This window comes from Sceloporus occidentalis, unplaced genomic scaffold, assembly GCF_023333645.1.
Source record: "Sceloporus occidentalis isolate IW3139 unplaced genomic scaffold, rSceOcc1.0.p SCAF_11, whole genome shotgun sequence".
NCBI classification, from domain to species: domain Eukaryota; kingdom Metazoa; phylum Chordata; class Lepidosauria; order Squamata; family Phrynosomatidae; genus Sceloporus; species Sceloporus occidentalis.
In genome coordinates this window covers 12112000-12136883 of record NW_028316991.1, presented here as the reverse complement: position 1 = coordinate 12136883, position 24884 = coordinate 12112000, and the positions used below count along the sequence as shown (strand labels likewise).

Sequence of the window (24884 nt, the reverse complement as noted above, 5' to 3'; positions counted from 1 at the left end):
TCTACACTTTTTTTTTATAAAAATACTTTTTTAAGTTAATTTACAGTACAGGTTACCGCAACCCATCAGCGAACGTGTCTTTGAGATGCATACCCACATTTCTGGACTGTTATATGGTTGCATACAGTGGTGTATTCTGGGCTAGGCTGACTATGTCCAGGGGAGTTGGTAGCCACTAGTCAATGGGCTGGTTAAAAGGGAAACCACTGATCTCCCCAACCACCCCGTTCACGTTATGGTAAATACTCCACTGCTTGCATATGTGTCAATAACGATGCATACATCGCTTCTCGGCCTTTTGGCTAAGATCAAGTGTAGTTCCTCTTTGGGAAGGGGGGGACTATGCTGATCCTCTGGCCTTAGGGTTCGGGATAGCAAATGGAGGCCGAGGTGGAATTGCCCTGGCAGAAATGCTGGAGTCACCGTGTGTGGTATTGCACGCCACTGCACACGGTGAGCGCACGTTCTCACTGGCGGCCTACCAGCACTACCTTTTCCCCAGGTACCTTCTGGTCCTGGGGTTAAGACTTTATTTTTGAATCTGGCAGGCCAGCAATGGCCTGTCCCTAAATTATTTTTCTTAATTTATATATTCACTTCGTTTACACGAGTGCCAATTAATTTGCCCCCTTTTGGAATTCACGGCTTTCAAATTCACGGCTTGGCCTTCACTATTCTATGGCACACGATTTTGTACTCACGTTTTGGACACTGTTTTCTTTTGTTGGACTTTGCTGGAGGAGGATTGGGTGCCTTCTGGCCCCTTCCTCCCTTCCAAAAAAGCCAGGAAGGAGTCTCACTCTTCTGGGTGAGACTCAAGATCCGACCCTCCCATGGGGGGGGGGTTGGAATTTGTCCGAGTTCTCCGTGAGGGAACTCGGTATCGTAGTCTGGCTTCTGCTGCCTTATGCACAGAATGCGGCACCCAATGGAGCACGCACCTCGGGCTTCCAAAAAAAATAAAAATAAAAAAAAAATAACGATGCATACATCCACATGCGTCAGCTGTGAGTCCTTGTTTGGCTCTGAAGTCCCCATTGAAGGCTGACTCGCTTTTCAGTGAGTGCTTGGTATGTTTTAGCCCCTGTGCTGTTACCTGGAATTTCTGATCACTGTTTGATTCTTTTCCTGATCTTCTAGTCTCTGCACATATTGCCTGTGACCCTGACCCTAGGCTACTTTAGTGGAATAAGTATATGTTTGCCACCTGCCCTGACTTGGAACTGTACAATGGCAAGAGGATCCCGCAAGAGAATTACATAATAATTAATTCCATACTCATCCAAATGAGCGAAACCTTTATAATGTTACAACTTGTGAAGATGAATTATTACAATAATATGCGTTGCCAACAATGACACATTGTTTGATGTAACCATCCAGCATGTTTCGATTGCTTGATCTATCTTCCCAGCAGATATTCTTTTTTCTCCCTGTATATTTTGCAATAGTTACCAGTAACAATTATTAAAGTAACATTTCTATTTGTAGGAGCAAAGGAGGAAATCTTTTTCAAAACCTAGTTCTCCTGCTACGAAAGTAATGGTGGTAGATGGTAATTTTAGAAAAGAACATTGTCTAAATGATTAGCAGACATGTGGCATGAAATCCATACTTGATGGGCACCCAGGTAGATATATTTTCTTTCTTCACCCTTTATTGAATTTTTGGTACAAAGTGATATCCAAGATATTCTTATTCACTGCTACAGCAGAGTAACAGCACATCCAAGGCAAGGAGATCTAGTTTACTCTGGACCACCAGGAGATGTCAAAGCATAGAGTCCATAACCTGGACTCTGGGATCAGCTTTGGAACCCTATGTTTTTTACTCCATAAATTCATTATATTCATTCTCTACTATTATAATAATAGGATTGGGACTTGGCTATTACTGGGATTAATTGTAGACAAGAAACTTTAACTATGCAGAGAGGTTTGGGTCAGCTGAGTTCAGTTCTATTACAAACATTTTGTAAAATTGTTTGTTATGTTACGATGATCAGTAAAAAGCCAAATACATGACAGAGCCAAGAATTTTTTCCCAAAGCCAACGATTTGTTAAGAATTCAGAATCATAAGAATGCTGTTATCCAGAAGTCAGTGATATGAACACTGTGTAAAACATTGTGTAAATTGCTACACTCTTGCTTAATGCTTTATTATATTGTTGTACTTAAAATTAAAAAGAAACATCGTTATCAAGGCTGGAAAAACATTAGTCTAATGTATTAGTAAAAAAAAAAAAAGTAAATGGTGTAGAATTAAAAACACAAAATGGAATTAAAAGAATTCGAAGTAGCTTAATTAAAGTTTTTTTTTGCCTTCGTTTGGATCAAGAATAGGAAGGTTAGGTAGAAAGGTTGAACTTGATGGACTTAGGTCTATTTTCAACCTTATGAACTATGTAACGTTGTCATTATTTTCATTTCTTCAGATTGTGATGGTCTTTATATCACGAGAATTGTTTATAATACTGAATGTAATTCTCTATAAGCAGACAATCAGTGGGAGGAAAGTACTCCAATCGATGTTATTGAAAGCTCTGTGCATGCGCATGGAGGGGTAAAGTTGGACCCACCTCAGAACTCTCCCAGTCTGCAAGCCAAATAGTTGAGGGGCAGAGAAAGACTCAAATTCATAGGGGGGGATTCTGCAGAATTCCTCCACGCATTTGCAAGGGGGACCACTCCTGACACATTGCACTCATAAAGTGTCAAATTCAGGAAAAGCTCTACTGGAGAATTAGCGTTATCACATTTTGTGGGCAGGATAGCAAAGAGACAAGATTTTTAGTTAAAATGTATACACTGAATGCTCAACGAGGTCAGCAGGGACTATGAGTTAAAAGTCCATCTGTCACTTACATGATTATTTACCTTCAGAAAATAAATGTTTTTCTTTCTTTTTAATTTTCCAGCAGTGAATTTCTGGAATGCATTTCTGAAGAAACTCACCATGCTTGAGATGTAGCAGTGCTATGTCATTCAGGTACAATCTTGTAAGGCCAGGTGCAGATATACAATAAAAAAATGAACTGTCCAAGATCAAAAGGCGTGCAGAGTTTATATGAAAAGCAATAAACCAAATAAGAGAGTTGGCAATCCAGGCCACTAAACAAGTTAAATCACAAGAATTGCAGAGTTCCATGGGGGCCATCAACCTCCTGAACTGAAGCCAGCAGTCAGGTTGGGTTTACAGGTCACTGTAGGGGTCAACAAAAAAGATAGGGGTCCCTTGTGTGTCGGGCTGACCGGAAACCTAGGCATATACATGATGGCCTAGGCGAGGAATACAACCATGATATCTTGTCTCCATTTGTGATTTCTGATGAAAAATCAATGTAATTACACATTCTCCTGCGGTATGGCGAATACAATACTTTCTCTGTCTCTGTGTGTCCTTTGCAATTCTTTATATAGTTTGTCATTGTACTAAATCTAAACTATGTTGTTCAGCTAACTAACATGCAGTGTTTCCATATATACTTATAATAAATATTAGACTGGTTCAGCAACTCTTACGCTGAGAGTAAATGAATCACACTTTACACTGTCCCTTTACGAGTCATTTTTTCCAGGACTCGCACTATTAAAACACTCTGAGATACAAACAGAATTACATTAGCACCTGCGTTTCTTTTCCACATTAATGAATTCCCCAAATACTTAACAAGGGATGGTCCTCAAATTCAAAAGTAGAGACTTGGACAAACCAAGTGAGCTAATTGCTCTAAATTTAAGAAACTTCCCTGAAAATAATAGGAGCGGCAAATCCACATGAGCATTTTTTGATTATGCAGTCTTGTTACTGCAACTTTTAGTCTTGATGAGTTTTGCACAATATTTTTAAACACTATACTTGAACAACAATTGTATCAACCTGGACACCCACAGACTAAACTTCTCAACTTTGATTTACATTTCTTATTTTAAGCTTATGTTTTAACTTCCCCCTATCCTCTCTAATTTAATTGCAGGGACACAAGACTCCTTCACGCAGTGATTGACATTATTGTTGTCCTCCCAGTTCCATTACATTTAGCAATGCATTAAAATTATTCATTTCAGCACCCATGCCTGTCAACTATCTACTGATTTCTCATTGGGATGGCATGTCATATATCTATGAAAGCTGACACCAGCTTACCCAAGACATCATTGCAGGGTGGATTTTCCATAATATGGCCTCCTTTGTCTACAATCGGTATATTGATGCCATATTACAAGTGATTCCATTGAGCTGTGAGTTATTCATGAGAATTTCCTTGGAAAATGCAGATTTTTTCCTACACAGTACTGTGAAAGTTCAACAAGATGCTGCCATATTTTCATGCTGTCAAGTCATTTAACAATACATTTATTATCAACAGGGTGCAGATTTCGATTTACCAGTTTCATTGACTCAATTCAGGATATGCAAGATCCTCATTCTTGTATTCAGAGTTAAGACAATGGCTGTAGATCTTTTTATGTAATTGTTACTTGTAAAGGTTCATGTAAAGATCATGTAGCTTCAAAAGGAATTGCTTTCTTTTTCATCGTGTAGAGAAATATTGCTAAAGCAGTTTTGAAGAGTACCGAACCTTGCCTTGGTGTCAATGACACACGGTCCCATGGTCAATATTTAAGTGAGAAAATGTATCTGAATCATTTCAGAAAATGTTTCCACTTCTTTTTCAATGACACAATAAAAAAGCCTGTTACTGTAAATGGTATGCACTTAATGAAATAGGTCTGGAATGCTGTCTGAATTACATTTATAGATCCACTGATTTATTACAGGTTTGGTTACAAAATATGGAAGCAAAATGGAACATGCTTTACGGACAGAATTCACAAAAAAGTCACTTATGTACTCCTGTGCCAGCAATAATACATCCAGAAACTGAACATTGCCATTCTTTCCCTGATAGAGGAGGTAATGGAGGTCTTTATCTTGGCAACTATTCTTCTTCCTTAAGGGTTAGCCAGGGTTACGTAGCCATTGCAGTTTGATAAAATGTTACCAGGTATTAAGTAGAATGAGAGGAAAAAAGCAAAAGGAGAATGTCAAACAGACCAATGGTTTTACAAAAAATAGGTATCAGAGGAGGAAAGGGTGACACAAGGATTTTGGTCCAAGTAGGGTGATCTGACCCTAGTAAAACAGCCCAGGGGCTGCTACCAGGGGAGGACTGGCAGCCTAAGGCCTGGGGGGCAATTCAAGTCAAGTGGCCCATTGTGCCACCGAATCAGCCCATCTTTTCCTAATTTTCTAACGCATATTGATTATAAAACTACAAATATGATTCAAATGTGGTTTAACATAAGTAATTTTAATAGCAACAAAGGATGGTAAAAAAAACCGCAAAACCTAATGTCCCCCTGATGCTCAGCCAGGTAAATGTCCCCCATGATACTGGCTGAGAATTATGGGACGTATGGTACACAGCAGCAGGGAAAGTGTTTTTAAGGCTAATATGAGTACCCTACCAGGATCAAGTGGGCCCATACACTCTCAAATATTAATTCCCTGGAAGAGCTGATTGGGGACACAGGTGACACTGGAGAGCTGAATGGGGACAGTAATGACATGGGGGGCTGAATGGGGACAGAGGTGACACTGGGAGGGGCTGATTGGGGACGGAGGTGACACTGGTGAGCTGAATGGGGACAGCAATGACATGGGGGGCTGAATGGGTACAGAGGTGACACTGGAGAGCTGAATGGGGACAGTAATGACATGGGGGGCTGAATGGGGACAGAGGTGACAGTGGGGAGCTGAATTGTGGGCACTGGGAGGGGCTGATTGTGGACAGAGGTGACACCGGGAGGGTATGATTGGGGACACAGGTAACACTGGGGAGCTGAATGTGGACAGCAATGACATGGGGGTGCTGAATGCAGACAAAGGTGACACTGGGAGGGGCTGATTGGGAACAGAGGTGATACTAGAGAGCTGAATAGGGACAGCAATGACATGGGGGGGGCTGAAAGGGGACAGAGGTCACACTGTGAGGGGCTGATTGGGGACAGAGGTGACACTGGAGAGCTGAATAGGCACAGTAATGACATGGGGGGGCTGATTGGGGACAGGGGTGACACTGGTTGGGGCTGATGGGGACAGCAATGACATGGGGAGCTGAAAGGGGACAGAGGTGACACTGGGAGGGGCTGATTGGGGACGGAGGTGACACTACCTTTTTTTTTTTCTTAACGAATACAAAAAAATAATATATCATTTGTACAAATATAGATTGGTTTAATAACCTTGTACATCTTCCACTTCTTCGTGTAGACCTCCGTCTCCTCGTAGCTGCAGACTGCCGTTTTCTACGTCGTGTCACTGACATCCGGTGCTCCAGCAGTCTGAGTGCGAGGGGGCGGAGCTTTCACCCCTCACGCTGCTCCCGTCACTATGCGGACGAATCGTGCTGCTGATGCCGCCGGGCGGAGCTTCTTTAATACTTTTTTCTTTAAATTTATTATGGCAAGCCAATCCGGGCCGCATAGTGACGGGAGCAGCGTGAGGGGTGAAAGCTCCGTGCGAGGGGGCGGAGCTTTCAACCCTCACGCTGGCATTGCTCCAATCACTAGGCGGCCGTCGCACACGGCCGCTGGGTGCTGATGCTGCTGGCTGCTTTAATACCTTTTTTAAAATGTAATATGGCAAGCCATAGTAAGTAAAAAAAAAAAAAAAAAAGTATTATAGTAGCGCCGGCCGCCGGCATCAGCACCCAGCGGCCGTTTAGATTAGATTTCGGGTGGCCTGGGGGGCAATTGCCCCCCTGCCCCCCGGCCCACCCCACCCCTGGCTGCTACCATTTCAGACCAATCTCCTTTGGAAGAATACATCATATCTCGAAAAACGTGCCAAGCTCTTATCTTGGGTGCCTGGTGGTAAGACCGGCCCTGACTGTAGCTTTACTTACCTCTACACCATATTTGTGTGGTCTTGATGTCTAAATACATTTTGTCATCATACGTGTTGCAGATGTGAAACCTCTTCTTAGATTTAAGCATACTTCCTAAACGCTTAGGGTTTTCTTTACAAACTATAGATGGTTAGTTCTGTTAGACTTAGAAATGAATAAACGATCACTTCAAAAGTAAGTATGTTAAATGGCTTTACTGAATATATTTAAAGGAACACTTTCAAAAAACAAGATTTTCATCCGACAATGAAGACGTATATTTAATACAGAGATTACTACAGTATGCAGTGTGCCAGTAAGCTTATTATAACTAAGATACTGAATAAATAGAATTTATAGAGTACAAACATGAAATAATCCATCCTCTTGAAAATAATTAAAGACAAACAAATTTACCCTGAGATCCAGTGTACTTAAGATAATATGTCATGGGCAGCTGTGAAAGTCCTACCGTTGGCCGTGGTGTCCTTTACAGGACATGTGCAGGTCAGGGGCTTTGTAAATGCTTAAGTGCAAGACCTAGGTCAGTGAACACGAGAAAGAGAGACTGGTTTATTTGGCTTTTCATCAGAAGACCGGGTCACTGAGCTGGTGAGACAATTCTAAGGTCAATGTCTGAGATGTCTCTGCAATGTACATTGCATGGAATGCAAATTTAGTATGGGATACCGATAAACTCTCTGTGACATATTACATTAAGTATGGCAAGATCAGTGAGGTCATAGTTTCGTTCAGTGCTAGAGGGATGAACGTGACATTAGAAAGTCTTGCACCCCCCTCTCTGAATCCTTACGAATTAAAATGCATGTTTACATGTGCCCACAATCCATATAGATATTTTAGAATAAAGTTCATATATGTAACAGGAAGGGGGCTAGCTTGGATGATGAAATCAGTTCAATTCCAGTGTTAAACTAAGGCAATTCCTTTAACTCATAACAATTGGGGCAACAAAAATAGATTGCAAAATTAGAATTAGTTTCTGGGATAAAGTATTAAATGTGGAATAACTAACAGTAACATTTTTATGGTGATACTATTTGTATTTGTATTTGTTCCTAAAATATATCCCTTTATTACTAATGATCTACAGTTAGTACATTTGCTGGAACCAGTACATATATATATATATATATATATATTTATATTTAGTTATAGGCAGAGTAAGTAATGAGATTCATGCAAGGTATTATTTCTAACAGTATAGTCACTGCATCCAGGAATATATCAGATTATTGTGTTAGGATATAGTAATAGATTATTGTATCAGGATATATTAATTATTTTACACGTTTGAATGGACATAGATATGTGACCTATGATGATTTCCGTGAAAGATAATTACATACATATATTAGTGTATATGTTTCAACGTTGCTGATTCCAAATGTGGCCCTGCCAGCTGTGATCATGCGAGTATATCATGTGGTTCTCAAAAAAATCATTTGTATGATCCACTGTTTAAATACCGAGCTGGATTTACATCCCAGGCACCCCTAAGCAAATATACTACTGCTCCCTACCGTCATTAGAGAAACTACGATCATAAGTGGGGCCACTATTGTGTCTAGAGGGATACCAACGGGACCTCATTCACGAAGGGCAAATACGTACGTGTAGGGTTGTTGGTTCCCTCGTGCAGAGGAAATTTGCCTTCCATATCGGTTTTTGGCCCTTGAGCCAGGATCCGGTATGTAGATTTATTACTGATAATTCTGACATTGAATATGGAATATTCAGGAGAGTTGAACATTTCAACTTCTTGATATAGCAGAACCCCGTGAGCTTCTCCTGTAAGAAAGGCTTGGCTAACCCTGTATAATGCATAGCTATATCAATTTTAGGAAATCTAAATGTAATCTAATCTAATGTAATCACATTACCTATGCATTTTACAGTGTCAATTCTGCACTTCTAGAAAGCCCTGTTTAATGAAGAGGAAAAGTCTATTTGAAAGATACTGGATCCTACCAGGCCTTTCAAACTCTGGTTACCCTACAAGTACCAAGAGGAAGTAGATTATAGCCTCATCTAACAAACAAAAAGCTGAAATTCTGAACAATTTTATGAAAGCATCATAACTGACTGCTTGGTTTTCAGCTGGGGATTTAAGAATAACATAGAAGGGGTCCGGAGACAGCAAAACCCATGCATTTTATCTTAATCCGACACATGTAACACGAACCTGTGCAGCATTTAATAACAACCATACTGTAATTCACATATTTTCTCAAATACATTGTTCATTTTTTTTTTTCCACAAGTTACATTTCCTGCAGCCGAACACTAATCAAACTACAGATACCACAAGTGTATGGGAAAACCACACATTTATTACAATAATATATTTAATATATATACTTCTCTGTTAATTCATTCAGTCTGATAACTTACCATCATTTAACAGTAGCATATAGTGCTTTAACCCCGTTATAGACAGTATGACTTGGTAAAACTCAACATTATTCCAAACTGCGGCAATTGTAATCATACTTTAGGTGTTTCTGATATATATATATATATATATACAATATGCTCACAAAACCACTATTGCATTTTTTGTCACAAAAGCTGTGATTTGAGGAAAGATACAGGAAACAGAGGTCCCAAAACACTTAGAAAATGCAATAATGGTTCATTACATTATGCGCTTTGAAGCCACGGAATATACACTTGGGTGAGTTGCATTAGACCTCTAAGGTTCATGGCACACCCGATCTTACACCGTACACCACGGATGGGCAGCCTCAAACAGACTGCTCTTGGACTACAAACATAGCCCAACATCAGCCTAAGGGCCACCGACCACCCAGTACCAATGACAGATATAATTAAGAGTTATGCGCGATCAAGTAGCCAGAACGCTCATTAGAGCTGTTTGCAACTAACCTGCTATCTATTTATTGACAAGATATTTGGTAGTGCTGCTTCTTCAATAAGGAATAACCTGTGGATGAAATGGAGTATTGCCCCAGTGCCTCGCCTATATACAAAGCTGCTGTTTGAAGGTTCATGTATGGTTGAATGTCAGCTTCTATCTTAGGCTGAAATATAAGGTGGAGGAGCCTCTTTAGCTGCTGCACCAGCACTGTCGTCATAGTGGGGTAACAGGACCTAAGGATATAAAGAAACAAGGTATGGGGTAATAAACACAACATCTTAAATACAAAACATATATATATATACATATATATATATATAGTTCATTGGGAGTCTATGAATGCAGAGACTGTTACTCAAAGAAGCAGGGAAACTTGTTCTATTAAGATTATCCTGGCAAGGAGAGGGGAACAGATGGTTTGGGACAAAGCTTGCAATCCCTCTCTGCCCACATTTTTAATTAACAAGTTGACAGTGAATACATTTGGCTTATGTATTCTTTATACATCTCTTATAAACACCATTTGCTCTTGGCCTCATCATCCCGTAGCCTTGCAAAAAGTATACTTTTGTATAAGGTATCCACTAAACCATGATACTGTTTTGAATAATTTGCTCTAGGATTGTGGAAATTGAAAAGTGTATAGTTCAAACAATCTCAGATGCTCCTGTGCTCCATACTTTGGGAACTCTTTTTTGACTCAACATGCCTGAAGACCTACTTGCAATGTACCATCTTCACCAAATCGGCATGGTTATCTATTTTGGAAGATCTAGACTGCCTACTCAGCTGTATGCTCATTTACTTCAAGGGAAAAAAATGGATTTAAGGTGAACTTGGTGTAAATTCGCTTTAATTGTCCTGAGACAAATAAAAGTTTCACTAGATATAATGTAACCCAAAAATAACTAAAACAAAGTTATGAAAATCCATATGCCCCCCAAGGGAAGACTGTGTCCTCACCCAAGGCTCTCAAGGTTAAGTTAACTTAATTAAGGAACCAATTAAGAAAAAAATTAAATGTAATTATTATTTTAAGGAAAAAAAAGACTAAAATGATATTTTAGTTGTTTATACTTTGTTTTTTACTTTGTTGACTTACAACCTTTTAAAAAGCGATTAACAAAAGCCAGTACCCAGTGTTTTTCTGGTTATCGCACAGCTTATGCTTACTTAAAAAATATAAAAGAGGCTTCATTTCTCAGTTACAGAAAGGCAGCATTTTAAGTGATTTCACGTCTCTGAACCCTCTGTAGGAGGGGAGGTTCACTGTGTGGTATTGTCTGCAGCTGCTAATGTGTTTTTTTTTTACCCTCTAAAAAGCACATTATGTCCTTGAACGCACTTGGAAGGTACATATCAGCACCGGTAGCTGGAATGCGAGTTCGGAAACGAGACGTAACTCGGCGAGGATAATGTGTAACTCTAGTTTTGCTTTCACAAGAAACCTCTAATGAGGCAAGAAAGTGTGGTGTCGGTAAACTGCCAAATTTCACTATCTAAGATTGACTTGGACTATTCAGTTTATTTTTTACTGTTTCTTTAGGTGATGCCTCTTTATATAACTAATATAAAACAGTATGTCTGAGTGTGACTAGTTCCAATCTAGCTGAATAGTAGCCCGGTATATACGTGTTCTTACCTTAATGCAGCGAGTATCTATTGTGATGAGAGGGAATGTGGTAGCTTTTACGGGATAATATTTTTGGTTCTCCCTTAGTAATTGGCAATTTGTTGCCATCACTTTCTCTATTTTGTGTTTGGTCTCTCTTTTATCTGCTTAAATGCTTTACTGTTTTACTTGCAGGCAGTCCTAGTTTTCTCTCTGTATTTTTTAGTATATATATATATATATATATATTTATTTATTTATTGAAATTGTTAGGAATTAAAGTGAGTAAATACAAACACGAATATTCTAAGAATGGCAGGAAATTCCCTGCTGAATCTTTCGTGGAAGAAACCGCAATTCCGTCTATAGTTTACATGGCCAGTTACGTCATGATATTTACATGAAGTTCACATAACGTGTCATCATATGCACTGTGATGTCAGCGAGCAGATATTCAGTTTCTACATTATTGCCAGATGTCTGTGTTCCTACATTTCTAGGAGCTGCGTTAATTACACTGTTTGAATGCCCTTGCATCTATAACTCACTGCTTCACATTATTTATCATTTATGAAGGACAGTAGTAATATTGCATGCGAGTATATGTTGGTTTTTCCCAAGTCAGATATTAAATTTAGAAAAAAAACCCATCAATTACTTTTGAGACAATCATTTGCCAAGGTTTCAACCATTTGTCACCAGAAGAGAATTCTAATCCTTTCCCCAGCACAATCAAGTGGCGTTTCCGGTTGGATAAAAGTTAATAATAATAATAATAATAATAATAATAATAATAATCCTTTATGGTTTGTATGCCTGTTTTGCATGCACTGTTTGTGAAATGATCTCAGCTAGTATATACGGTACTGCAGCACACCAAAGGGTCATAGTTTGGAGTCATAGCGGTGTACTGAAGTTATCCTGACGGTGACATACTGGAAAACACATAATCATGGAGTGTGAGAGAACTCCTGCAAACATTAAGCAGCTGGTGATAATTGCTTCAGATATCAGCGGTATTTCGCACTTGGGTGACACGTTCTAACATATTGGGGACAGATCAACACATTGGAAACAAATCCCTTCATCCAGTCTATTTCAGGAAATTTCCATGCAAGTCTTTGTGATCAGAGCCCTCTTGTATAGAGCAACTTTCCTTATGACACAAAGTCGCAAGTCGCTTTTAGTGTAATGGCAAATCGCATCTTTATCTACTTTTCACCAGAGACTTAAAACTGGAGCTGAACCACGTCACACATCACAAAAACCTAAATGCCAGACTTTACGAAAAAAAGGATAATTAAAAGTGAAAATTGTGAAAAAAAGAGATATTTTTCAGGGGACGGGATCTGTATTTAGATTGGCGTGGTGTTGTAGAACATGGGGTAATATATTTATAAATAAATAATGGTAAACTGGTAGTCTAGGTAACTATAGCTTGCCTTGTGGGAAATAAAGCCTTCTCTATAACTATACAGTTTAGATTTGTCCTTCCCATTTTGTGTAGTTACAAAAAGTTTTGTGAATGAACCTCGGCAGGAACCTCATGCTAGAACTTGGCAGTTAAAAAAGTTCCAACATTTTTAACACTGAATTAGTAAAATCATAAATGCTTACAGTTGTATCATTAGTGGTTACATAGACCAAGACATCGGAGGAATTCCTGTTGTTGATGTAACGATAGCAGTTCCATACACAGCTAATCAGGTAAGCCTGGAGAACAGAACACACAGCGGAATAAAAATTGATTGTTATATACAATATTCTTACAAAATCTACCATCCTCTTAAAGACTGGGATGTGATATTTGCACTTCCATTTTCTGTGATTACAATTAATTACACATCACCTATTATTATAGGAGGTACATTTTGGAATAACACAATATATATATATATTAAAATTATGCTGAAATATTCTGTGACGTTTCCACCATAGAATGCGTGACAAAAGTTAAACACATGATCACTAGCTTTTCATTTACGCAGAGTATACAAAGAAAAAATGTGTATAAGTTGCCATTGCAACCTTTCCTTTGATTGAAGACCCATTAGGCTCTGATTCCTAAGGTTAAAACTCAAGAACAGGGCAACTCATAATGTTCCACATTACATTCTATTAATAATTACTGATGGAAAACCATAAAAAAGGTCTGATCTTCAGCCTTAAAATAATAACTACAATTTGCTTAAATACGAAGGAACTCAAGTTGGAACATTATTAGGGAAAAGTGAACATTTATGTTAATTTTTTGAGCAGTTAATGTTTTTAGGTGTACGATCAAACCCTGGAATGGAAATCTACTCTTACTCCTTTACAGAGCCGGCCTTAGGTGTTCTGGCGCCCTGTGCGGACTACTCCTCTTGCGCCGCCCCCCCATCCCAATAAAAACTTGTAACAAAACTCCCCTTTCTCACTATCTACCACCTCTGCCCCTTCTCACTGACCCCCCCTCTTCTTACTGACCCCCCCCTCCTCTGCCCCTTCCCCTTACTTACCTTGTTGAGTCCTGCCGCGGGAGCGGGAGGCGTCCGTCTTCCCGTGGTGCGCGCTTCACATCTGAGCGCCGGAATATTCTGGCGCTCAGCATAAAACGCGGCACCGCGATGGAGTCACGGAGAGTGAGGGGCGCCGAGTGGTTGCTGAAAACTTCACAAGCGACCGCTTGGCGCCCCTGCCCGGGACATAAATGAAAACATTTTTTTTTTTCTTTGTTTTAACTTTATTTAACATCCTTCGGCGGCGGCGGACCCCGTGGTGGCGCCCCCTGGAGTGTGGTGCCCTGTACGGTTGCACAGCCCAAAGGCCGGCCCTGCTCCTTTAGATACATTCTATTTGGATTTCCTATTTATTTTACCCTTTCTTTGCTGTGGTTTCCCATCAGTAATTTAAAGACAATTACTAAAAAGTTATGTTTTTTAATAAAGATGATTAAGAATTGCCCTGTTTTGACTTTTTTCGCTTTCTTTTTTTTGGGCCAATGTAGAAAAAAGAAGTAATGTTACATATGCTTTTGGGACCCTAGAGGTCTTTTCTACAGATGGAACAGCAATAAAAAGTCTCAACTTCAACCAAATTTAAAATTTCTCTTGGCTATATGAATTGTTCTAATTGTTGGGCAGCAGATGTTAAGACATACGCATCCAGTTACTAATGTAGGTCTGCTCAAAATATATTGCTGGATTGGGACTAAAATGTGATGTTTTATATTCCTGTGCAATATATTCTTCTCGTACACATTAATGATGAGTCTGCATTAAAGTATTTGATATCTCTAGATATTATGTTTATATGAAGTAGATACTTTAGGATGGGGAAACTTATGATGGTTTCAATTTGACTCTAAATCAGCACAGGAACACTTTACCATGTGTCTATTATTTATTCATAAGGACCTTTTATTAACCATAAACTTCTCAAATTAGTAAGACAGTTATCCTTTTAATAAAGTACAGTCAAGAAACAAATAGTGCCATAAAACTTTTTTAGTAGCTTTTTAACTTGTCTGACCAGATGTATAAATTTGGAGTTTTACCCAAAACTCTATAGAAGAAAACAGCTGAAAACAGTTTATTGTATGTTTATTTTTATTTAGCCATTCCAATAGTAATACAATACTTTTAAATGTATATGCTATTTTTTAAGTTTTCAAACACATTGAAATATTTGTTTCTTTTTTTTTTTTCTCTTATAGCTTACAATTGTTCATCCTAACAAGACAAGGTTGGCTCAAGGGTTCCTTGACAATAACCATTGCTGTAACTTTTCATGAAATATTAAATTGGATGCATTTATTCTAAGATATATTTCAAACAGAATCTATAAATTTACAGGCCAATAAAATAATCCATTATTTTATTTAAAAAAATTTCAAAAATGAGGGAAAATGCTTTTGTCCTATAAAGGAAAAAAATATTCAAAAATGGATGCTATTAAGTGAGCTATTAAAGTGCATCATGAAATCAAACGGAAGGCATACATCTTACGCGTTTCACCTGAAAAGGCTAAATCATAGATATTAAACTCCTTACCTTAAAAGCCAGGATGACACTGATGAAGAATAGAATAATCACAACAAGACATGTGGGATTCACAGACAATATCTCTTCTTTGTAAGGAAAATTGGATGGCTGAAAGGTAAAGATAAATAACCGTATTGTTGCAATGGTTTATATCAGAAAACAGAGATGATTAATTGCACGTGTTTCCAGCTGCAAATACATTTTGCACTAATGCTGAAAGCACTAAAGTCTTGCAGAATTACTATTATTGATTATGTGTCAACATATTCTGCCGTGTTGCACAGAGGAGACACACATTCGAAAAAGCCTCAATAAAAAAAGTATGTTATTTACAGTTATATGTTTACTGCTCAATGCCGTGATATGGCCTCTTAAGGATGCACGGAACTAAGTACGGCATGTCATGGAGGCTATGCCAGCTATGCTTAGCCATCCGTTGTGTAAATGGACCTCTTGGGAAGACCGAACTTCTCCTGGACGCCCAACCGTTGAATATAATATATATATATATATATATATATATATATATATATATATATAAATGTATTCATGTTTTAAAATAATGTTAGTTTTTTCTGTAGCGTCTTCAAAATATCACATACACACCGATACATAACATCTTTACACACACACATATATATATATATATTATATAAAATGCCTTTTATATGTATCTCACATACACACTGATTCACATATACACACTGTCACATACATTTTATATTATATATATATCCTGATTGGCTGAGACCTCCTTTACTTAGAATTCTCATTTTGAGACAATGCATTGTCCCAGATTAAGGCTGCCCAGGATCTTCAATTTAAAGTCCCATTGTGGGACTGTCCCGGACAATCCAGGACAAGTGGTCACCCTAACCCCTGGAGCCTCTACTAATGCCCCTCACCTGCCTTCATGCTCAGGCTACCTATGTTACCGCACTTCTCTCTGATTTGCTGCTGTAGAAGTGCGGGGCAGCTGCCATCTAGCACCGAAGGGGTTATGCCAATGCCCCCTACCTCTCTCCATGCTCAGAATGGCTGGTAAACTATCTTAACAAAAGTGACTGTAAACCTGACTGTGCTTTTGGAAGGGCAAGGGGCTAATAGGTTATAAACACTCTTCAATACACCGCGAGGACTGGGTTATAAACACTCTTCAATACACCGCGAGGATTGGGGACTTCATTATTAATTGCAAAGACCAAGCATGCAAAAACCGCCACGTCTGTTCCTTCACACGCACAAAATAAACCCATTGCTATTATAAATTGAAATGTACACTCCAGCTAGCATATGCACTTCAACGGATCTAGAAACTAACGGCAGATCTGGTCTACCCATTTTCCTAATGCAAGAGTCAAATTTTAGATTCAGGATAGCGTCATGCCTATCCCATACATGTTTACATTCCCTCTGTCGCTTCTGATGTGAGGCTGTTCCATTTATCTACCACATTCTCAGTAAAGTAAGACTTCCTTACATGACACTGTAAACCTCTGACTCTCTAGGTTTAGACTAGACTTGGGCACCAGGGGGCTCTTCGTGTTCGTCTTCGTGTTCGTCTTCGTGCTCGTCTTCGGGAAAAAAAAAAATCTTCGTATTCCGCGAATATTCGCCTGTTCCTGTCTTCTCTTCTGGCGAATATTCGTGGACATTCTTCGTGTTCGGTTTTTCTTCGTTTTTTCCGGTTAAGGGGTTAATACGGGGTTATCGCGTACCGCAGCAGCTCTGGCGCCAGGAGTTTAAATGTCCTTATTAGCAACTCTATTGGTCGTCAGCAGGGGACTCGTCTGCCATTGGTTGATGGCAGATGAGCCCCCTGCTGGCGACCAATAGGGTCGCTCGTACAGACTGCTAAACTCCTGGTACCGTAACTTGTCCGGCAGATCCCACTGGTCTCCCTGTTCTATCATTTATTAACTGATAAAACAGGGAGACCAGTGGGATCTGCCGGGTAAGTTGCAGCATTGGGGTTTTAAAACTCTGTACGAGCGACTCTGTTGGTCGCTCGTACAGACTTTTAGGCTCCTGGTGCTCTAACTAACCCGGCACATCCCACTGGTCTCCCTGTTCTATCAGTTAAATGTCCGTACCAACGACCAATAAAGTCGTTCGTACGGACATTTAACTGATAGAACAGGGAGACCAGTGGGATGTGCCGGGTAAGTTGCAGCGTTGCGGTTTTAAAAGTCTGTACGAGCGACCAACAGAGTCGCTCGTACAGACTTTGAAAACCCAATGCTGCAACTTACCCGGCAGATCCCACAGTTAATAAATGATAGAACAGGGAGACCAGTGGGATCTGCCGGACAAGTTGCTTCATTAGGGGTTAACTTTTTAAAGTCTGTACGAGCGACTCTGTTGGTCGCTCATACAGACTTTTAGGCTCCTGGTGCACTTGTTGCACCTTAAGGGGTTCAGGGGCCGTGCGAGTGAGCCTATTGGTCGCTTGCACAGACCTTTAACCTATGGATTTCCGCTCCCGTTATCTAACGCAGCATCAAAGGGGTTAACGGGAGCAGAAATCCATAGGTTCGCTGTCAGGGGTTACAAAGGCCGTGCGAGTGAGCCCTGTAGGCGACCAATAGACTCATTCACACTGCCCTGTAACCCGTGACGGCGAACCTGCGGATTTCCACTTCCGTGAACTGCCGCGATGCCAAGGTAAGTTAGAAGGGGAAGGGACCGGGGAGAGTGGTAGACGAAGACGATCACGAAGATCTTCGTGGTGTGTGTCTTCATCTTCGCCTACGTTTTACCGCCGCTGTCTTCTCTTCGGGGTGTCTTCGGAACGAACACGAAAACGCACTCTTCGTGTTCGTTTTCATGTTCGCCCGAAGACGAATGCACAAGTCTAGTTTAGGCTATGGCCTCTTGATCTAGCATTTATCCTCCTTTAAAATAAACTTCTCTCCTGTACTTTGTTAAGTTTCTTTAAGTATTTATGTGGTAGCCGAGTGTCACTTATACATTAGCCAGCTCTCGTGGAAAACTAAGGGGGTCTAACCAGACCTCCCCCTGAGTGTACTGATTTCAACGGTAGTGCTTTTCTGCTAACAATTGGCTGTTTTGCAAGAAACAAAATCTGAATGAAGTACAATTTTACTTGATTAAAGAATGATATCTGGAAATGGAAACCACTGTTCAGGAATAGCGTTTCTATTTCAGCATTTAGTAAATGTTTTAAATTCAGTAGAGAAGGTGAGACTCCACATTTAAATCACCTCTTGGAATGTACACTAAATAACTAGTATATAGAAAAGTATAGTATCTTGCACTATTACAAAAGACCTTATTTATTATAAAAACAACACACATTTGTGGAAGTCATTGTTTATAGGTGAAAGAGCCCAGGCCGTTCTGGGTTGGAACGGCCCTTTCACAACAGTTTTGAATTTTGTTACTTTATTTTACGTGAGCCAGCGGTGAAACCAAGATTGCTTGAGTGTGCGAACACCAGATTCAAAGCTGCAGGAGTGGTTTGAGGGTGCAAGAGACATAGGGTATTAATGTTTGTAAGCATGAATGTGTATGTTTAAGTGTATATGAGCATGAATGTTTATGTATAAGTATATGTGGACATGCATGTCTATGTATAAGTGTGTGTGCGCACGGGATAGCATTTGTATGTACAAGCATAACTGTGTAAGCGCTTGTGTGTTAGCATAGATGTGTATGTGTACATGTGTGAGCACAAATGTGTATCTGAAAGCGTTTGTATGTCCGAGAATGAGTCTATGTGTTAGCATATATGTGTGTGTGTGAACATGTATGTGTAAATGGTGTGAGATGAGAGTGTGTGTTAGCATGACTGTGTAAGTGTTTGTGTGTTAGCATAAAAGTATATGTGTTGTGTTTGAGAATGAATGTGTATATATAAGTTGTGTGAGAGGCGGTGTGTTTGTTTGAATGAGTGTGTATCTGTGTTTATGTTAGTGAACATGAGTAAGTGTATGTGTAATAACATATTTAATGTTGTGAAAGTGTGTTTACGTATGTGCGCCAGAGTGTATGTAGGGGGCAAGAGGCACAGAAGACACAGACAAGCTGTTTGAAGGCAATGATGGCACAGACCAGCTGTTTAGAGGCAAGGATGGCACAGATAAGCTATTTGGGGGTACTGAAAAGCTGGGGCAAAGATGGCACAGGCAGTTAGCCTGGCACTGATAAGCTGCTTGAGGCAAAGGTGACCATCACAAGCTTTTTTGGGGAAAGGTGGCACTGTGGGACATGTTGCTTGGGGAAATTAGGGAGCCCCATGGCAATTTTCACCCTGGGGCCCAGTGGTTTCTAGTTATGCAATTGCTTTAATACATTATGATGTCCCATCCCCCAGGGCTGTGTAATGCATAGTATAAGCGGAAAAGTTTCTCCAAGGTATTATGTTAGCCCCTCATAATGAATAGTTCTGCCAGCTCTTCCTTTAGTGAATAGACCCCACTGTCTCTTACCAGGAACAAGCTGCTCTAGGAGAAGGAAAATAATAGCCAAAATAGCTGTGTTTAGTTATTACTACGCATTTGTAGCTAATGTGTGACATTTTACCCTAAACACTATCCTAAAAAGAATATTCCTTGATTAATTCCTGCTGGCTCTAATAGGAGGTATGATGTGTAATGCATTTCTTTAACATATAGCGCAGTTGTATTTTCATCCTTAGAGGTAAATAATGTAAACATCTCCAAATGGAGGTAAAAAGTAATTTTTTGTAGCGCTCCTTTTGTTTTGGAAACCATTCTACGTATATACAGAGAAATGTATGTGTCATATATTTATATATATATGTTAGCACAGCACACATGGCTTCCATTTACACTGCTATACTGACAGGGCAGGTAATGACGTCTTACATATCACCTGGCACTTTGCCATTTTTATGGTTGAATAATATTTATTTTACAAAGTCAAAAGTTCAAAAACATAAAAAAAAGAAAAACATAACGACACAGAGGAAGCCTACAGCTCTACTGCAGCTATTCAACTCGACATATAAATAAAGCTGAAAAGGAATGACTAAATAAAAGAAATACTAAAACATTACACAATATTAAGCAATGGAGTATTTTCCAGGGCAACCTATAAAATGTTCCTGTAGATTTGGCCACATTTACTGCTTTGCAAGCAAATTTCTCTTACGGACAGTTTACTGACACCGATAGCCCCACTCCGTGAGTACTTTAATATGTATTGTTCAACATACAGAAATTACCGTATTTGCTCGATTATAAGACGAGGTTTATACCCCTCGTCTTCTAATCGGGGTCGTCTTCTAATCAGACCTCAAATAGAGGTCTGATTATGAGACTAAGATCCAGATCCCCCACACCGCTGCAGGGGACCTGGATCCTCCTGTCTCCCCCCCCACACACACTTACCGGTGCTCCTGCCGGGGGTCCGCTGCAGCCGGAAGGAGGTGTGGCTAGCAGCGGGGGTTGTCTGCGTCCGTCGCGGATACCTTCCCCGACTGTCAGAGATCAGAGTTCCCCGCACTCTGATCTCTGACAGCCGGGGAAGGTATCCGCAACGGACGCAGACAAACCCCCGCTGCCAACTCCACCTCCTTCCGGCTGCAGCGGAAGGAGACATCAACCCGCTGCCTCGGCAATACAGCAGGAAATTGGAAGCACCGGTAAGTGTGTGTGTGTGTGTGTGTGTGTGTGTGTGTGTGTGTGTGTGTGTGTGTGTGTGTGTGTGTGTGCGTTAAATGGTTGCATAGGGCATTTCTGGAATGCCTTATACCCCTATATGCCACTCTGGTACTTAGGGGGTTAAAAGGCACATTATGGGGCAGAGTGGCATATAGGGAGGTATAAGGCATTTCAGGAGGCAGAGTGGCGTTAAGGGGGCATTTAATAGAGCACTCTGCCTCCTGAAATGCCTTATACCTCCCTATATGCCACTCTGCCCCATAATATGCCTTTTAACCCCCTAAATGCCAGAGTGGCATATAGGGGTATAAGGCATTTCTGGAGGCAGAGTGCTCTATACAATGCCTTTTAACTCCCTTAATGCCACTCTGCCTCCTGGAATGCCTTATACCTCCCTATATGCCACTCTGCCCCATAATATGCATTTTAACCCCCTAAATGCCAGAATGGGATATAGGGGTATAAGGCATTTCTGGAGGCAGAGTGGCACATAGGGTGTCAAAAGGCATACCATGGGGCACAGTGGCATATAGAGGGTTAAAAGGCATATCATGGGCCACAGTGCCATATTGGTGTGGCAAGCCTGGGGGCAGATGTGCGTAACTGGGGGACAGGTTGGAAAATACAAGGAAATAAAAACAAAAAAAATATTTTTCTCAATCATAGCTTTTATTTAAAAAAATAGTTTACATGAATTAACATTTACTGGTAAAACTTTTTTCCTTTAGGGTCGTCTTATATTCAGGCTTTTTCTTTTTTTCCTAAGTTAATATTCAGATTTTGGGGGGTCGTCTTATAATCAGGGTCGTCTTATAATCGAGCAAATACGGTATATAACTACAAATAAAACACTTATCTGAAAAAGAAGCTGCAGCTCTGCTGCTGCCTTCCTACTCCTTTGTGGTCTGATGATTCTTGCCACTGATTGGCTGTTTGAAGCAACTAATCAGTGACAGGAAAGTGCTTTTATTGAAACCAATGGTAACGCTTTCCGCACATGTGCTCAAGAGGGCGACCCCTGCCCACAGTGTCCACTGAGCCAGCGCTGGAGCCGACTGGAGGGGAGTATATCAACACATCTCCTGCGTGGCAACCATCCTGGGTGGCAACCCAAGGGAGATCTGCAGAATGTCCCCCTGCTTTTACAAAAGGGACAACATGACAATTCATAGATAATTTAAACAAGTATTTATTTATCATTCATCTTCTCTGTTCTAAACGTTCTACTTTTTGGCCTAGTTTAAGAACAAACTTGTCATTTAAAAACGTGTAAATCTTGAGAGCAAATTTTACACATAATGCATAAGTAAATGATGTCAGTTTTTAAAGATGCTCCCAGTGGCTTTCTTTAAGTAACAGCTGCGTAATTGGACGCTATGGAGTTTATAGCTGAGTTCCTCCAGTCTGTATCCTTCACAAACTCAGCTTGGCAATAGCGGGACTCGCAACACGACACGTATCCCTGTTACCAGGAAACCCACAAATGCACAGACGAAGCAAAGGAGCTTTTGTGATTTCATAAGGGAGGCATTTATCGACAGCACAATTCCCAAACATGTTCGAGCTGACCTGACTTGCCTGGCTTGATTGAAACCCGCAAAGTTAAACATGGGGAATAAAAAGTATTACAAAACTGCAAGTGGCTCGGGCCTTAGAGTCGGTGGACTGTGTGGTTAAAGACCTAATGAATTACAGCCCTGTTCTACGTCAGCCGGCACCCATGTGGGCTACATGGAAAACATTATATTTTCAATGTTGACATGCAAAAAATGATGAATGCCGTTATAAGTGCCTGTGACACGGTATATGCATTATATCAGAGCGCTAATACAAGAGATATCGCTATTCAGTTGTACGGAAAACTACCCCAAGTCGATATCTTTGTACTTATTGAATATGATCTATTCTGTGGTTTTCAGAAAGGGGTTTCCCTGGTCCCTTGTAATTGTATAGTATATGTTGCGGAGTAATATAGTACCGTAATATTAAAGAAAATGGCATTTCTCATAAACTACGTTGTACACAACCTGGCGGCCGCTCTAGAACTCATCACCGCATGATGTTTCAATTGCCTCCTATCATTTATACACAGTACTTACTGTGCAAAAGTTTTAGGCAGGTTTGAAACATGTTGTAAAGTAAAAATGCTTTCAAAAGTAGTTTATAGTTAATAGTTTATTTTTATAATTTAACAAAATGTGCGAACAGAGGAAAAATCTTAATCAAATCGATATTTGGTGTGGCCGTCCTTTGCCTTCAAAAAAAGTATCAATTCTCCCAGGTACACTTGCACAAAGTCAGAGATTTTGCAGGTATATAGTTGGGTGTCTGATTAAATAATTCTACCAAATGGGGGCCAATGATCATTAATTTAATAGATACGTTAATAATTAATTAGTAACATGCACATCATCTGTGCGTAAAATACACACAGAACATCTCCCTGGGGATATACCGTATTTGCTCGATTATAAGACGACCCTGATTATAAGACGACCCCCCAAAATCTGAATATTAACTTAGGAAACAAAGGAAAAGCCTGAATATAAGACGACCCCAAAGGAAAAAAGTTTTACCAGTAAATGTTAATTCATGTAAACTATTTTTTTTAATAAAAGCTATGATTGAGAAAAAGATTTTTTTTGTTTTTATTTCTTGTATTTTCCAACCTGTCCCCCAGTTACGCACATCTGCCCCCAGGCTTGCCACTCCAATATGGCACTGTGGCCCATGATATGCCTTTTAACCCTCTATATGCCACTGTGCCCCATGGTATGCCTTTTGACCCCCTATGTGCCACTCTGCGTCCAGAAATGCCTTATACCCCTATATCCCATTCTGGCATTTAGGGGGTTAAAATGCATATTATGGGGCAGAGTGGCATATAGGGAGGTATAAGGCATTTCAGGAGGCAGAGTGGCATTAAGGGAGTTAAAAGGCATTGTACAGAGCACTCTGCCTCCAGAAATGCCTTATACCACTATATGCCACTCTGCCATTTAGGGGGTTAAAAGGCATATTATGGGGCAGAGTGGCATATAGGGAGGTATAAGGCATTTCAGGAGGCAGAGTGCTCTATTAAATGCCCCCTTAACGCCACTCCAGAAATGCCCTATGCCCCCATTTAACACACACACACACACCCTATACCCCCATTTAACTAACTAACACACACACACACACACACACACACACACACACACTCTCTCCCCCCCCTTCCCCCGCTCTCCCCCATCTCTTACCGGTGCTTCCAGCCGGGGCAGCGGGTTGACGTCGCCTTCTGCTGCAGCCGGAAGGAGGTGGAGTTGGCAGCGGGGGTTTGTATGCGTCCGTCGCGTATACTTTCCCCGGCTGTCAGAGATCAGAGTTCCCCGCACCGGTGCGGGGAACTCTGATCTCTGACAGTCGGGGAAGGTCTATGCGACGGACGCAGACAACCCCCGCTGCTAGCCACACCTCCTTCCGGCTGCAGCGGACGTTGTCTACGCGGATCGCGTAGACGTCAACCCGCTGCCCCGGCAACACAGCAGGAAGCACTGGTAAGTGTGTGTATGATGGGGGGGGAGTCGGGTGAGACAGGAGGATCCAGGTCCCCTGCAGCGGTGCGGGGGATCTGGATCTTAGTCTCCTAATCAGACCTCTATTTGAGGTCTGATTAGAAGACGACCCCGATTAGAAGACGAGGGGTATTTTTCAGAGCATTTGCTCTGAAAAAAACCTCGTCTTATAATCGAGCAAATACGGTATATATATATATATAGTTATATACACACACACACACACACACATACACAGCTTCCCTAAGC

The 24884-nt window shown here is 40.5% G+C and overlaps 1 protein-coding gene and 1 pseudogene across 1 annotated transcript in view; one reads left to right on the top strand and one right to left on the bottom strand.

Moving 5' to 3' along the window:
* Positions 1–282: 282 nt before the first annotated feature.
* Positions 283–463, top strand: LOC149305579 (U2 spliceosomal RNA; annotated as a pseudogene).
* A 9491-nt stretch (positions 464–9954) lies between these two features.
* Positions 9955–24884, bottom strand: part of LOC149305578 (lysosomal-associated transmembrane protein 4B-like) — a 36796-nt gene continuing 21866 nt past the window's right edge. The window contains exons 5-7 of the mRNA XM_089477434.1: positions 15440–15538; positions 13026–13121; positions 9955–10029 (exon numbers count right to left, since the gene is read on the bottom strand). Coding sequence (XP_089333560.1) covers positions 9955–10029; positions 13026–13121; positions 15440–15538 — 270 coding nt within the window. The remainder of the gene's footprint in view (positions 10030–13025; positions 13122–15439; positions 15539–24884) is intronic.